At 46.7% G+C, this 15,969-nt stretch overlaps 1 protein-coding gene across 1 annotated transcript in view; it reads left to right on the forward strand.

The window, feature by feature from the left end:
• The first annotated feature begins 2,608 nt into the window (after positions 1-2,608).
• ZNF185 (zinc finger protein 185 (LIM domain)) overlaps positions 2,609-15,969 on the forward strand; it is a 27,751-nt gene continuing 14,390 nt past the window's right edge. Inside the window, exons 1-13 of the mRNA XM_009334687.1 lie at positions 2,609-2,634; positions 3,336-3,416; positions 4,439-4,522; positions 5,716-5,754; positions 6,399-6,482; positions 8,149-8,223; positions 8,884-8,964; positions 9,400-9,468; positions 11,021-11,104; positions 12,761-12,805; positions 13,189-13,332; positions 14,156-14,245; positions 14,757-14,855. Of these exons, the coding sequence (XP_009332962.1) occupies positions 2,609-2,634; positions 3,336-3,416; positions 4,439-4,522; positions 5,716-5,754; positions 6,399-6,482; positions 8,149-8,223; positions 8,884-8,964; positions 9,400-9,468; positions 11,021-11,104; positions 12,761-12,805; positions 13,189-13,332; positions 14,156-14,245; positions 14,757-14,855 (1,001 nt within the window). The remainder of the gene's footprint in view (positions 2,635-3,335; positions 3,417-4,438; positions 4,523-5,715; positions 5,755-6,398; positions 6,483-8,148; positions 8,224-8,883; positions 8,965-9,399; positions 9,469-11,020; positions 11,105-12,760; positions 12,806-13,188; positions 13,333-14,155; positions 14,246-14,756; positions 14,856-15,969) is intronic.

Raw genomic sequence — 15,969 nt, forward strand, 5'->3', positions numbered from 1 at the left:
GTGCCTGCTCTGAGGACACTGCAGAAACAAGAGCTTGGGGCTGTGCTCAGCAGTCATTGTCCTCCAGCTCATCCCATCCAGAGAGCTCCAGAGCTAGGCTAAGCCTGCAGTGAGTTTGCATTTCTGCGTCTGCGAAGGCAACCGGATAAATTTGAGCTTGGCAGACACCTCAAGCACGTAGTGATGGGCAGTGTAAACCTGCCTCCCTGCTAAGCTCTGACCTGATGGCTGACCCTGCTTGGAGCAGGAGGTTAGACCAGAGACCTGCTGAGCTTTCTTCCTGAATTATCTTGTGATCCTAAGGGCACCTGGACAGACAGGAAGAGAAGGAGTGGTATCTGGGCAGGGGTGAAGGGAGCCTGGCTGAGCTCATTTGATGGGAACCGGGTCCTTGAGGCCCATCCTGGTCCTCACCTTGCTTTCAGGAAGATGTCTCCAAGACAGCTTGAAGCAGGTTCCGGGGATGCTTCATCCTGCCCTGGTGCAAGGGGCCAGATACCTGATGGTATCCCTTTCCTTTCCCTCCAGGGGAGCTATGCCGCACTCCCTTCCTGAGAATGGACCCTCAAAGAAGTCAGTGTGAAGACGATGTTTTCTTGTGATAAAACAACCAGGATCTCCACTATATCTAATTTCCCCACTCTATGCCATCAATCTGTGGACTTAATTTTGAGCCAGAATACACTGTCAGCATGGCTAATTTTAATTGGCTAACTCTAAAATTCACTTTTCTTATAAAAATCTTTTATAGAGCTTGTTCTGATGATTATTCATTTTTAAAGAATCCTTCCAAGGTTAATTTTGGTGCAGCAGCTGAGGTATCACTCAAGGTCCATTTAGCTAGATTTTTGGCTTGACAGCCACGTGAACGTTTCCCTTTAATAGTGGTGGTGCTGCTGTTGTTTTTCGCCATGTTTCTTAATTCACTAATGTCTGTTCTTTGCACAGGTCTCCTGCCTCCAAGCCTCAATCCGGTTACCTCATCAGGTTGGTATAGAGTGGCATATATTTGGGCTGTAGGGGAAGGAGAACTAGATCAGGAGCAGCAAACATGAAAAATACTACTGTCTCTTGGGTAACTGTTAGTTAGGAACATTACAATGCTCAGGGAGTACCTTGGTGAAGAGATAGTCTGGAGTGTTTTGTTTAACAGGTAGTTTGATGGTTAACAGAAAATCAGACCTCCTCTGTATGATACAGTGATCACACACGGAAGGATTATCGTGGTATGAAAATGTTCCACCATCCTTGTGATCAGCACAGCACCAGTGATGGGGCTTGTGTGCTTCAGCTTCCTCTGACGCGTGGGCTGTTTCCCACGGAGACTCTGATGCCACCGTAATCCCAAACAGGTTGGCAAGCCCTGTGATACCATACCCAAGCCTGTGTGCGAGCTGATTTTACCGTGTTGTCTAAGGCCAGGAAGTAGGAAGATGGGACTTTTCTTGGGATGACTCTCCCAAAGAAGGACCTTCTAATTCTCGGTGTCCTGAGCCAGCACCTTCCTCCCAACAGGACACACAGACACTGTTAGGCCAAAGAATAGCTGCAGGTCTCTTAATTTTAGTTCCAGACTCTGTCCTGCAAAAAATAAAACGTGTCTCTTTTCTCCCCAGAGGGGTGTTCACAAGAACCATCGATAAGACCTCTTCTGTGCCAGATTCCTCATCTTCTGATGAAGCACAAAAAAGGTATGTGTGTGTCTTCCTCTTCTTCATGAAAATGAGCTTTTAAATATTGTGTATATTTCTAGTCATCCTTTTACTTGGATAAATAAAGGGCTTGTGGGCTTCCACTGAGCTCCGCTAAATCCCTACTAAATGCTGGAAGATGTGGCTGTTCATTTAACAGCTCCATTCAGCAGACGTGGGAAAAAGACAAGGTATCAAACTCCGTATTTTCCTCGCCAGAGCATGGGAGGGCAGTTGGCTGTGAAAGTACTCACAGGTTTGGGTTTAATTTGGCAAATAGTTTTGCGTGGGGGACAAATCACAAGGAATCCTTGCAAAGCTGTAACACTCCATTTTGATGTTTTTAATGTGTGGTTTTTTGGTTTTTGGGGTGGTTTGTTTTTTTTTTTTGAAACCTGTCTTGTGAGAGGCACTTACATTTCATTCTAGTAAGTGAGATCTAAGCATGGCTCCGATCTAAGCAGATGCTTTGTTGCACCTCAAGTGAAACCTTTGAAACTCCATTTTTCCCCCTGTTCTGATTCATCTGGGGAGAAGGATGATGCCACAAGGTGTCGTCTTCCTTCTGACTGGCTGATCCTGGGATGGAGTAGCACCATCCCACAGAAGGGTATGCCCGTACTGACTCTGACAACTCACAGTGGCCCTGGAGAAGCAAAGTAGACCTCAAATCCTAGTCCAAGGCTGTGAAAAGAAGGCAAATGCTGCCCTTCAATTAAATAACATTCCTTGAATTCAGAGAGTGGATCTTTGGGATCACCCTATTTTCCCCCATCATGTGGAGCATGAGCTCACCCGGGGAACAGGGTGGTGAAGGGTGAGAGCTCGGGAGGGTCATGTTAACAGACGTGATTTGTGCCATCTGCAGCACTGCCGCGAAGGGACACAGCCTGTGCCGTTCTTCCTCTGGCTACAGGATGACCACTGAGGATTACAAGAAACTGTGAGTGTGCAACGGGGAGCAGCACTTTCTGTCCGTGCACAGGCTCAGCAGCACCCGAGCCTCAGTGATGAAGCCACCTCCACATGGATGGCCAGGCATGGCTTCATCAGCTGAGCACTGCAGAGCTTTCAGTAGAAACTGAAGCAGTTCCCGGTGCTACCTCCAGGCCTGTGTGAGCCATAAGGCGTTCCTTGAACTGGTAATGGCCTTTGTATGGAGTGAATTTTATCAGTTGGTAGTAATTAAGGCAGAAACTGGAGGATGCAGCCTGGGGACTTGGTTTGCAGCATGGCTGGCCTTTCTGAAACCAGGAGAAAGGAGGGGGCTTGTGGCAGAACAGCATTGCTGACATTTCCTACACAGCTTTTCATGTCAAAGACTGTGGCTCTAATCTGAAATGCAGCTGAACATTTATTATGAACCAGCCTCTAAGAATCATAGAATAGTTTGGGTTGGAAGGGACCTTTAAAGGTCATCTAGTCCAACCCCCCTGTAACCCCTATACTAAGAAAAGAGAATCCTATGGGGACATGTGTACCCCGATGTGCATGAAAAATGCAAGTGTCTTCCACACTTGTCTGCAACACTTCTAGGGTCTGAACCCACTTCCACATGCCCTTGGGTTTTGCTTGTGCTGCCTCTGCAACAGCCTACAGAGGCAGTTCCCTTACCCTGGCTCTCCCCTTCCCTTTCTATTTCAGAGCTCCATATAATATCAAGCAAAAATCAGTGGACTTGGATGAGAAGGATGTGCCTTTTACTCCAGATGAGCGTAAAAAGAGGTATGGCCTCCAGGTAACCACCTTTTTCTTGCAGGGGCAGTGACAAGTGGACTTCCTTCAGTTTAACTGTTCATTACTGGGAGGGTCAGCTCGATGATGATTACAGCTGAGCCATTAGGGCTGATTGCAATAAAATAATAATAAGCAGATATTTCCACACAGAGCGCATCTATGCCCACAGGCGACTGCGCTCCCAACTAAATATAATTAAAAGCCTGACATGATTCAACCTGACAGCATACCCCAATTAATTTGGCAGCTGGAAGTGGCTTTTGGAATCCATCAGCTGCGTAGTGTCTATGTGAAAAGATAGAGACGCACAAATAGCCTGGCAGTAAAGGGAGGAGCCCACCTCCCACAGCCTACGTGCGCGCCTTTGAGTCTGGACCACTTGGGGACTTGCATCTAAGTCCAGATCCAGACGGAGTAGAATGCGTCTTGTCTGTGTGGTAGATCTGCATCGGATGCAGCCAGTGTTCTTGTTGCTTTCAGTCGAGTTTCTGAAGATACTTTTCCTCAGATACAAGACTTTTACAAATGAAAACTTGGTAATTTGCCCACTGGGGATGAACTAATAAAAGTCCTTTCAGAGATCTGCACTTCTCCCTTGGTACATCTGGTGGTACTGATGTCTGTATAGACACATGCAGTCCATGTAGCATGCCAGCCACAAAGCCTGTATCCCCTTTTTTTGTCCCGCGGTATGCAGTATTGCAACAGTCCAGGTCTTGAGAAGGGGAACTCCCTCTGCCCTCCTGGAAGAGGAAGTTGGTTTGGGTTTTTTTGCCTGATGCTTTATATCCATGTGAAAGTGCTGTGGCCCAGCATGAATGATACTAAAGAAAAAGATAAGACATTGTTACTCCTCTTAGCTCTGGCTGGATTTCTGCTCCCCAGAGCATGGGAGCTCTGTCAGGGTTAGCACAAGCCTCCACTGGGTTGTTCACCTACTGCCTCTTCAAGGCTACACCCAGCAGCCACTAACGGCATGAGCAGAATGTGAGCCCTTCCCTCCCTTCCAGGACAGAGGCAGCCAACAGTGTCCTGAGATGCACTGCCAGCAGAGAACGTGCTTACGTCCTCTCGGCGGCCAAGAAAAGCAACGGGTGAGTCTTCAGTGTGCAAGTGTGGGGCAGGAGGCAGGGAAGAGGCTGTTGAAGGTGGTCTCACAGGGACGGTGGCCTGACCCAAGACTCTCTGAAGGCAATGGGCACCTTTGCAATGAGTGGAGAAGACGTAGCTGCCGTCTCTTTAGAAGTGCCAAGGATGTCTGCAGGTTTCTGCAGAATTGGGGAAATCCTCCAGGAGTCTTGGGAAGTCTTCCTTACTGAGAGGGATGAAATTTCAGGAAGAGAAAAACCATGAAAGTCCCTAATTCCCTGGGGCCCACAATCAAGACTTCAATTTTCAGACTCAGTTCTTAATACTGCTCTCTCCAGTTTTGTTGCATGTAAGGGGAAAATCAGAACAAATATAAACTGCATCTAATATGGATCAGCTTTTTGTGACAGTTTGCCTTTACATTGTGTTTGAACAATAGCTAGACTTACAAGATCCTGATATTAGTTGCAGCCTCAGAATAGCTCTGTGGGGAAAAAGAACCTAACAGGAATGTGTGGATGTGTAACAGGAATGTGAAGGATGTGTGGGAGCTACTGGTGTTCAAGGCTCTGTTGTCCATCTCTTTCCTGGGAGGGGAAAAAAAGGCAGATTTCCAAGGTCTGTGATCTCCCAGCAGCCATGATAGTGACTTTTTTTGCAGCTTGCTTTCACTATAAATCCTTTTCCTCTTGACATAACTCAGGGTGACACAATGAGGCACCAGGAGGTTGCTAGTGCAGGAGGAAGCAGGGAGGGGATGCACCAGCAGCACTCAACTGTGCCCAGAATGAGAGAAATGCTTGGACAGGATTTGTAAGGACGTTGAGGGTGTCTGCACTGGCTGCTAGTTCCTCTGGTGCACTGAATATCGTGTGGTATGGAGGGAGGCAGGTTTGTATGCAGGAAGAAAAACAGCTGTCAGGAACGTATAAAATTAAAAAGAGCCTTTGGGGAAGGTTCTTTACTTCACATGTTATAACTAGCTGCTCTTCCTATTTTTATTTTCTCTGCTCTGTAATTTGTACAGGTTTAACACACCCAGTCGCTGTCAGCTCAGCCCAAATGGTGTTACATGACCCCTTAATGCTTTGCACCATATGGGTCAATTATGGGTCAGAGACTCTGTGGGAGCTGCCCCTGCCCAAGGTGTGTCTCTACCTCCAAACTTCTAACTGTTGCCTTTATGCTTCCTTTACAGCAGCCCAACACAAGAATTTCCACCCTTGTTCGCCAAGAGGTAGGTCACTGACCCTCTGGAAGTACTGCTGAGGTGGTGCGTCTGTGTACTGTACCGGGGCTGCTCTTAAGTGCTGAGATAGGAGATCCCCAGGTGTTTCAAAGCAGAGAAGAGACACTTCCCTTAAAAAGGATGCTCTGGGTTGAATCACGCTGGCTTTTGAGGGCCCACAGTGTTGTAAACACCGAGAATACACGACTGATGATGATCCTTTGGGTTATGGGCAACCTGAAACAAGGAGAGACTCGTTCACTGCCTTTCTTCTTCCAAGGGAAGGCTGGTTCCAACCAGCAGGGTGAATACTCTTCAGGCTTCAGGCATTTAACTTCCAAAGCAGTCGGTATGATAGGGAAATGATGCCTAGGGCGCTCTCTGGAATTTAAGCATTCAGCTGATGCTATTTGTAAAGCGACTGTGATAGCAGAATGCCACTGATTTGGGCTGAAGATCTCACTTCATTCAGCCAGTTGAGATGCTCACCAGTAGCAGAGTACAGGGAGCATGAGGAGCAGGAAAAATCTGCCTCTAGGGGAAACAGAGGGAAAACATAGCTTAAGGGAAAACGAGAATAAACTGCCTGAATTAGCTAGCAGTGGGGAATAGGAAACAGTGTGATATTTGTCTCTCTTTTTGCCTTTTGAAAGAATTGAGATAGAAGAAGAGGAAGGACAGCAGAGGAGGAGTCCAACTGTGTCTGGTTCATGCAGGTTTACACCAGATGACAACAGGTATTTACCTCATCCTGGAGTAGTGTGTTGACTGTCTTTGATTTTAGGGCACACTGATTTGCCACCTTTGCAGATAACTGCATTTATGTGCAAGGTAGCAGCTATCTGAACACAACTAGAGATGACGGTTTTTCAAAAGATACTTCTCAGAAAATCCTGATTACCCCTTTCTTGCAAAAAGGGAAAGATCCAAAATGAAAAATGAGGTCAGCTAACTTGGTGAAACAAATGGGCAGGCATGGGGACAGGGCCAGAGTGTCATAAAGTACCCAACTGACAGCCCTGGAGGGTGACAAACTGCTTTTAACTACAGGCCAACTCTAATGTGAGTTGTATGGTGAAAACCTGCCACTGAGCCCCTCTCCTGATCACACTCCGCAGCCCAGTCAGTCCTGTCTTCACAAGGTGCTCATAAGCCACAGGAATGAGCCTGGCAGCACTTCTGGAAAGACAACTCACAGGAGGAGTCAGAGCAGATTTAGATGAGCTCACCTACCCATCAAGCAGCCATCAGATAGTAATGATTTTCTTTTACTAGCAAACTTGGCTGCGTGAACTGACCCCATCACCTAGACATGAAGTACTCAATATCTCATTATTTCCAGTCCCCTGAGCCAGCTCTCTGCTTTTGTTAGACTTTAGGTTTAATTATTCTACCACGATAGCAACAGATAGGTGTGACCGGAGAGGCTTGAGAGGTTCATTATCTTTAATTTGATCTTTGCTTTGATGGGAAAAGTTAGCCTCATTTCAAGCCCCCAGCCCCTTTCACAGGCTACTGTGAAGCCCAAGTATATGCAGAGCCATACGGAGCCGTGGCAGACAGGCCAGAGCGTTCTTGCCATGGTATGTGAGACCTGGGGACAGGCTGTCTCTGGTGTAAAAGGGCAGCAGTGACAACCTCCCCTAGTCCACACTGGTCAGGAACAGCTGGCACGTGGTGTGGGGCTGAGTGAGACCAGTATGCAGAAATGTTTGGCTGAAATGGGAATATTTGCCCTAGGAGGGAGAGTCCTTCTCTGTTTTCAAGCAGATTCATTTAATTTGGGATTCAGCTCTCTCTTCCTGCTCTGAGGGGTGTCTTGATGCCAGGCAGCAGCATTATTAGCTTCTCTGCCACTCTGGTCCTTAGTGGGCCCAGCAGGGAGTCCAATAAATGAGGTCTTTCAGCCTGAAATGCTTTATTTTCAGGATGAAGGAGCTGCCTCATGAATTTTGGTAGCAATTTTGTGCCATTGTGGTGCAGGTTTGAGGCAAGGCTGGGAAGCAGTTACCTTCCCTTCCTCGCATATTACACACGTGCAGATAGTGAAATCAATTTTGTGAATGCACTGAGCTTTAATCTACACATTTGGGGAAGCTGGTTTTTAGTGCAAACTCAAGCACTGGGGATAGAAACAGCTCCAGCTGTGTTAAATAGGAAAAGCCTGTTTCTAAAGACCGAGTCTCTCAGCAGAAAGGCAGATAGTAGTCACATCAGTGCAACAGTGCATAGGGACAACTGCGTGTGTGAGTCCTTGCACAGCAGGGTTTGGCCTCACTGCCCAGGAAGCAGACACAAGAGCTGTGGGCCAGAAAGCAGGATGTGTCCCCCCACAGGAGAAGGCACCTAAAAAAAATCTTCTGTCTTTAATGCTTTGTTACCTTTTTTTTTTTTTTTTGTCAGTACTAATGGGCTAAGAAAAACCACCGCTGGGTCTTCCTTGAATGAGCCAAAGACAACAGCAGCGTCTCCCTCCAGGTAAGTTTTATAGCACAGCCAGGATGTCTTGGACATCTTTTGTGGCTGTATCAGCCCACACGTAGGTCAGAGACTTCTGTGGGCACCCCTCTGGGAGGTGAAATGAAGCAAATTTGTCAGCCGTGTACATGGGAGACTTTTCTTAGATGCAGGCAGCTGTTTTAAAAAGGTTTGATGTCTGAAATCCATGTTATGTCCTGCAAGGATCTGATAACATCCTGATAGAAGTGCACAAAACCTGAAAGGAAAAAACCCAAACATGCTGAACTCTTTCTTGCCAAATATGTGTAGGGGAATAATTTTCAGTTGCTTTCAACTTTGTCTGTCTGATTGAATTCATGACTGTAGTATAAAAAACGTTGAGATGGTTTTCCACAGCACTGCAAACAGCGCTTTGGTTACTGACCTTGTTCTGTTATTTTTGTTCTTTGTGTATCATTGGCAGAAGGTAGATATTCCTGGCAATATCAGTGTTTTTAATTTAAAAATTGCTTCTGAAAAGACAACGTTGTAAGTCAATGTATTGAAAACAGTGATGTTTGCTTTCCATTTTATTTATTCACAGAAAGGAACACTTCAATGCAGGAAAATTTTGGCCAACTGCAGTGGGGAGCTGGTTTGTTCAGGAATGACAGCTTTTTTCTTTGCCTTCTCTTGCAGCCCTGAAACAGGCAGTAAGAGCCAAACAACCACGTCCTTGAGTGAAACTTCAGAGACAATCTCCAATTCTACTGAAATCAGGTAGGTCTGTTGGCCCTGCATCATCCTAAAGCTCCACTAAGGATAGCAAGGGGCATGCTGCAGTGGAGAGTTTGGCTCTGCTTGGTGGTATTTTCCCAGATACATGATTGTTCTGGACTGGATTGTTATGGAACAATGAATGCTATAGCATAGGGAATCTAAGAAAGCAGCACTTTACAAAAGCATTAGCAATCTGGGAAGAAATACACCCAGATGGAAGCCGTGGACCTCCCACAGCTTGAACATTACTCAGTTCTTTCTGATGAGAATATGAGCCCAAAAACTGCAGACCTAAACTGATCAGGCTTTAATTTTAATCCAATCCCTGCACTGTACGTAGCACACTTCCAACAAGCACTTTGCCGTACAGTTCCTACACCTCACGTTGTGACCCCTCATCTCCCTACCTAACCATTCTTGCTGTTTTGCTTGCAGAAATGGTGAAAACAGACGGGCCCCTAATGGGAAATCCTCATCTGAAACTGTGTCACAGCATGGGAACGGGTAGGAAGTTAAGAAAGGCTGATCCGTGCTGCGGAACATAAGGCGTAACCCTGCTTTTTACTCAGAAATAGTATATACCTGCTAGTGGTCTCAAACAGATGGGATCTTTCCAGTTATGGTCCTGGGCTGCACTCCAAGAGCATCATCTGCTGGCTAGGCTGCAACTTGTCAGTTTTCTCTACTCTTCCTTCACCTCCCTCAAGGATTCTCCTCTCTGGCTCAGTCCCTAAAGAGTCTACTTCATGCATTTCTTTTTTTTTTTTTTTTTTTTAATTACACCGCTCCAATTGCCCTCCCACTGCCGTTCCCTGGGGAGCTTCTTCCACCTACAAGGGATGTGTTGAACTTCAGTTGCTGGTGGCTCCTGCTAACATTGGTTCTGGTCCTCTGCACCCTGTAGAAAGTCTGAAGGGGTGGCTGAACAATGGGAAAGTGTAAAAAGCTCTCTTTTATGGAGGAAAACCTAAGAAAGAAGGAACTGATTGTGAACCTAAAGGCATGGGTACAGGTGCTGGACACGTTAAGAGGCAGAGCTCTGACACTGTGTAGCTGCACAGGGGAGACAGGGAACTTGCAGTTCAGGGCAGGGAAGCTTCTGGCCCTCCTGAGAGAGATCACTCCCTCTTTGTACGCTTATGTCCAGTAGTCTTTATCCTCTGGACTGTACACGGGAGCATTTCAGATTTTTAAAATATACCCCATATTAGCAGGGCTCTTTTTGTTCTGAGTGTTACCGCTCTGAATTTTTGACTGTGTCTAGACTGCAGTAGGCAGAGTTGTACATGTGGCCTCACCTTTCGCTCTGTTGTGCTTAAGCACCTGTAGAAGGCTTGGATTCACCAAATGAGTTTCTGTAGCATATACAGTTAATTGCAACTCACTCTCCACCTCCACCAGTGAAGATAAAGCTAGAAATGTTCCCAAACCAATATCTCAGGCTGAAGCAAAGTCTAGAGTGCTTGAGAAAAGGTAGAGGCTGGACTATTGTCATGGTCATTCAACTGAGGCCCATAAATATATCCTTGTATGTCATTGCGGGGACAGCCTGATTACAACGCGCTCATTGTGCTTGGAGTCATTTGGGTCACGTAGCTGCTCCTAATTGTGAGGCAGTCTCTCAGAGAAATTAGAGGATGCCTCATTACTTAAGCCACCTAAAACTGCAGAGAGAGTAATTGGCAGGGAAGGAGGGAGACAGATGGACAGCTTGACAGGTCTGGGGGAGTGAAAGATGGGTGTAGGGTCCGGCTGGTGGACCTGTAGGAAGGCCTTTCTGGCCCATGAGCAGAGAGGGAGCAACTGTTGTAGGGAACTTACGCTCAGCCGAGCAAAGGGGTTAGCAGTCCCTCACTGCAGGGAGCAACACATCCCTCTAAGTAACCCATGAACTGCAGTCAGGCCCACTGTACTCGGAAGGTTGGCCCTTCCTGTCCCGATATATTGAGCTAGCCCCATTTTGTGCTCCTCCTAACTAAATGTTAGTAGGCTGTTCTAGGGTGATACAATATAAATGCTGTCAGGTCATATCTCACGGGCATTTTCCTTTTTCTAGTGACAAACCTCTGAAGGAGAAGTCTGAGCCGTTCCCATGCGATGAACTGGCCCCCAGAGCAACCGTGGTTTCCACGAATGGAAGGTAGAGTTAGTGTGAAATTCCTTTATTGACTTGAGCATTGTGCAAATCATAAACTGCTGCTCTTGAGCTGTCTGGAAACTCTGAATGGGTATTTACTGATGGAAAAACACAGTTCAATCTGTGCTTTGCAGAACTGCAGCAGTTTCTCTAATATTTTATTTAAGAAGGAGGGAAAAAAAGAAAACACTACCCTCTTCAATAAAATTGTTTGATATTTTGTTCCAGTTTTTTTCCTTTGTTTCCATAATATAAAAAACAATCACTTTTGTGGGTCATTCCTGCATTTTTCTGGATTTATTCCCAAATGTAAACCAATTCTGGAACGTAATTTTTATTTTTTTTTTACAGTATAGAGAGGTTCCCACTCAATGTCTCTCTAGGCCTCCAACCTCCACCTACCTATTCACTTTTGCAACAAGAGAGCCCCTAAAAAAAGCAAAACCAAACCAAACCCCAAACACAAAAGGAAATTGCACAGCCTGTAAACTGTCTGGCAAACAGAAAGGTTCAGTGGCGAGGAAAAGCTGTGTCCTGACTCTAAGGTATTGTGGAAAGTAGTTAAAGATCCCATAACCACAGGCACCGCACTGTAGCTGAGCTGGTGGTTGTCTCCAAACGGCCAGATGAAATCCACCATCACGGCTCTGCTTGCCTTTTGTGTGTATGAGAATCACCTGCCCCCAGCCTTCCAGGACCTGTCCTTGGCAGGATCCTGCCCCTCCCGTGGGCACCAGCGTTTCTGGCACGCAACCAAGCTGATAGCCAGTGGATCTCCTTAGCCTGGGCTCCACACTCTGCTGCTCTTCACCGCTGCCAGTGGCCCTTGCTGGAGGCACACCTCCCGCTCTAGAAAACACTGGTTTAATTTGATCCAGAAACCTCTGAGTTGAGTCTGAGGGTACTTCTCACCGATCCACTGAAGGCGACTAAAACAACTCAGTTCCTGCCTGTTCCATGGCAGCATGTGGCAGTCTCTATGGCAGTCTGTTTCACAGCTTTTCTGGGGAGTCTGCACCTTCACTGGAAAAAAAATTAGAGATTCACAAATCAAGAAAGGTTGCAAACTGCGAAGAGCAGTGGCTGTGCTTCTGCCTGCCCGAGAAAGTGGAAGTGAGGAAGGAAAGACATTGCTCCTGTGGTATGCAGAAGAGGAGAAGTTCAGTGAGAGCTGTTCACTCATGGGCTGTTCACTGCCCGCAGCCTGGAAACAAGAAAACAGAAACATACGGTTTTGGATCTAAACACCTGAAGTTCCCCATTTTGTCAGCTCCCCTGAGACAAGCCAGAGGATGTCAGGGCCGTTCCTGCCCTTCTGTGCGTGCAGATGGAGGGGCCTGTGTTGCAGCTGTGGGCTGTAGGACATCCCACTGTTTTTGGAAGAGTCCTGGCTTGAATTTCCAGATGACTCCATACCACTGGCATCTGTCATATGTTGATGATGATCAGAGTTACTAAATGCTCCTTTGTACTTCATACGCACTGAATTTCCCCAAAGTTTCTTGCCATTTTTTCTGTAGAAATATACTGAGGACCATCTCTGGGAAGTTTTAGGGATTTCCTCCTCTCTCTTTTATTAAATGCATACGAAAATAATTGTAGAACATTACCTAAACCAACCCAAAGATGCTTTCTAAAGTTGGTGTCTCTCCTTTTCAGTTATCCTGAACGTGCAGAGGCCAGCAATGGATTTTACCCACCAAAGTAAGTGTAAACCTATTAACAGTGTAAAATTCACTTTTTCTTCTTGATTTTAGAGAGGAGTCTTCTCCTGTCCTAGTACTGGCCTAAGAAATGTGTTCTGGGAGCAGCGCTTGCATGCACTTGCAAGGAGGGGTGGACCTGATCCACCAGCTCAAAATGGACTGAAATCTTTCAGCTTCTTTCCTTGCACTAGCGTGAGTTGGTTGGATTTGTGTCTCTGCCCTTCAGGTCTGCTGCAGGACATTTACCGAGCTAAGCGGGAAGGAGGAAATGATGTTATGTTTGAGACAGGAAAATCTCATGTTTGATATTTTTGCTTCTTGCTCTGTTCTCCAACTTGCTAAGCTTCCTTCTGTGACCCACGAAACTCCCTCTCTGACCAGGTCCAACTCTGGTTGCAGGGACGGACCTGCAGATGCTACAGACAAGCTGCACCGTCAGTACGAGACCTCTCGCTACCCGGATGATGCAAAGTCTGAACCTGCAAGGTCAGGGCCTGGTGCTGGTACTCACCGTGCTGCTCGCAGAGGGCAGATGGTGGGGGGGAGAATAAGTAACTCGTCCAGAGTAGAGTTAGAAGCAGAATCCAAATTGGGCAACAAAGCAAGGGGAGCCAGAAAACCCTAGGTGGCTAAACAGTGGGAACAGCGTTCTTTCTGTTCACTGTTACATATCAACTTCCTTCTACAGAAGCTGCCTGGGAGCAGGTACAGCAGCTTTATCGTTGCTTTTAGCATTGATCTCAAAAGTGCCTTCATTCCACATGCTTTTTAGAGCGTGCTTGCTCCCCTGACAATGTCAGAGGCGCAGAATCAGGAAAGAATTGCTGCTGTTGACACCAGACACACTAATCTCACTGAAGCTGCTTTCTTCACTTACTGTAGTCCATTATTTTGGGACTTGACTCCATGTATTGGCTTACCAAAGGACTTGAGGTGAGAAAATGATGTCTTCAAACCTCCCAGCTGAGATGAGGAAGATCACAAGGTTCCCAGTAGAATGGTGTAGAACCCAAGACCTAGAGCTGCTGCTAGTAATGTAGGAACGTCTTCCCCAAAGTTATTGATACTGTGCTTTGTCCCAGGTGCATGATCCTGTGACAGGCCAGAAAAGACATGTATCCAGCCAAGACGTGTGTGAATTGAGGCCAAGTAGCTGCATTAGTTCCACTAACAGCCTCTATTCTTCTTGATTAGAGATAGTGAAAATGTTTTTTCTGAAGGCAAATCAGTTCTCTGAGAAAATTACTTTCTGTTCCCTGGTCTTATATGAAGTGCAGTGTTGTTATTTCATATAAGTCCCCCTTGAAACCTTTGGCAAGCTATCAAGCTGTAGATTCCTTCCTTCTTTTGACAGGTCTAGCTTGCAGTCTGATGTCCCTTCTCCTCCTACTGAGAGAGCCCCTGTGCATGTAGAGGACACAGAATATTCCTTTAAAGGGTAAGCGTGGGGTTAATTTAGTGGGCATATGAGTAATACTGAGGATTAAGGGAAATCTGAATGGGCAGGCACAGAAGGAGGCTTCTTTTCACAGCTTTTGTCCCAAGGATGAAGGCGACTCTGCTGAGGTTTAAAGCACAGCTTGCAAAATAAACCAAGAGGTTGGCGTTGTATCCCTCCTCCATCTTTGATATGAGCCAAGCACCCCAGCTTTTTTTCTCCTCTTGGTGCTTGTGTGCTTGGTGGGGTTCAGTCACTACCTTTTCATTCGCTGATAATCCAGTGAAATGCTACAGTGATGCTGGAGTGGCAGCAAGGGAGCTGAAATGCCGCTGAAATACATTGAAATGCAACTGTAGTCTAAACGTGGTCCCTAGAGAAAAACGCTGGTGTGGGACAGCGAATGGTAGAGATCGACACAAGCCTTGCCTGGTGAGCAGATAGTATTCACTAGTGCAATGATTCATGTGCCAGTTGTTAAAGATGTAATGGGCCTTTCTTTGGTTATCAGATCTGTCCTGGGCTATGAGGAGAGAAGCAGCACCCGAGAGAGCAGCTACACGAGTCCCGAGGTCCCAGCGTACAGCAAGCCTTGCAGGAATGAAGCGACGTAAGGGCCTGGGGTGCTACCGCCATGTTTGCTAATATGTTCTTTCTCATTGTTGAAAGCCTGGGAAATACTGATTGCACGATATCAAGCACAAGAACAAAAGCATAAGGGCCATTTGTCTAAGCAGCTCTAAACTGCTTCTCTCTCCAGCATCCACTGAAGTAGTAAATTTCCTACTGTGTTCACTGAAGACTAACCACACAGCAAATGCAGTTATGTTTCCCCATTTCTTCCCAGCAGCCCCTAGCCTTGCTGCATGTGGCACTGTTCAGCTCTGATCTCCCTCCGGCTCCACCTGTCCTGTGTTTATGAGTCTGGACAGGGATGTCTGCTGCATCCTGTACCAGTCCTGGGGCGGGATATGAGTGTGCATCAACCACTTCTTCTCCCTTGCCTTCTGCAGGGGGAAGGCCAAGGCACGGAGCCAGATATGAGCTGGGGCAGTAGGACAATTGGGGTGCACTCCTGGGAGTCCATTTCATGGACTGGTACAGCTTTCGAGTACTTTGGATTTTGCACCCTAGTGCAGAGATGGCAAAGGTCTCTCAAAACTCACAGGAAAAACAGCCAAACAACTATCATCATCATCATCATCACTTCTACAGCAATGTGTTTCCTACAACCTTAGTGGAGGCAGCCACGGTGCTCCCCCGGAGGGGTTCCTATCCCACTAGATAAGCAAACAGAAACCCAATGAGCCAAAAGACTTGCAGTGAGGGAGGAGTCACTTGACTCCCCCATCAGGAGACTGCTGAGGAAAGAGAGGTTTTGCTCTGCAGTAGTTGTTCAGACTCCCCCTGTTGCCACAGGTGAGAAAAAAAAAAGATCCTTCTAGAAATGTTGAATACTTTATCCCACCCCTTTTAGACATCTCCATTGAATGCCTATTTCAGATGCTGACTGTACATGGATGGCTGAGTTGCATCCTGAATTAGCAGCAGGACTAGGAATAGGCCACATTTCTCCCCAGTCAAACATTGTTGGGACATCCATGTCGTTACCATCCTTCCTTGCTGGCATGACTTAGGTCAGGTTTCCTTGGCTAATACTCCTTGTCTGGAACGGTATTGTCAGGCAGAAAGTTCCCGATGGCCCTTCCCGTTCCAGGGGAAAG

The sequence above is a fragment of the Pygoscelis adeliae genome, unplaced genomic scaffold (assembly GCF_000699105.1).
Source record: "Pygoscelis adeliae isolate BGI_AS28 unplaced genomic scaffold, ASM69910v1 Scaffold412, whole genome shotgun sequence".
In the NCBI taxonomy this organism is placed as follows: Eukaryota; Metazoa; Chordata; class Aves; order Sphenisciformes; family Spheniscidae; genus Pygoscelis; species Pygoscelis adeliae.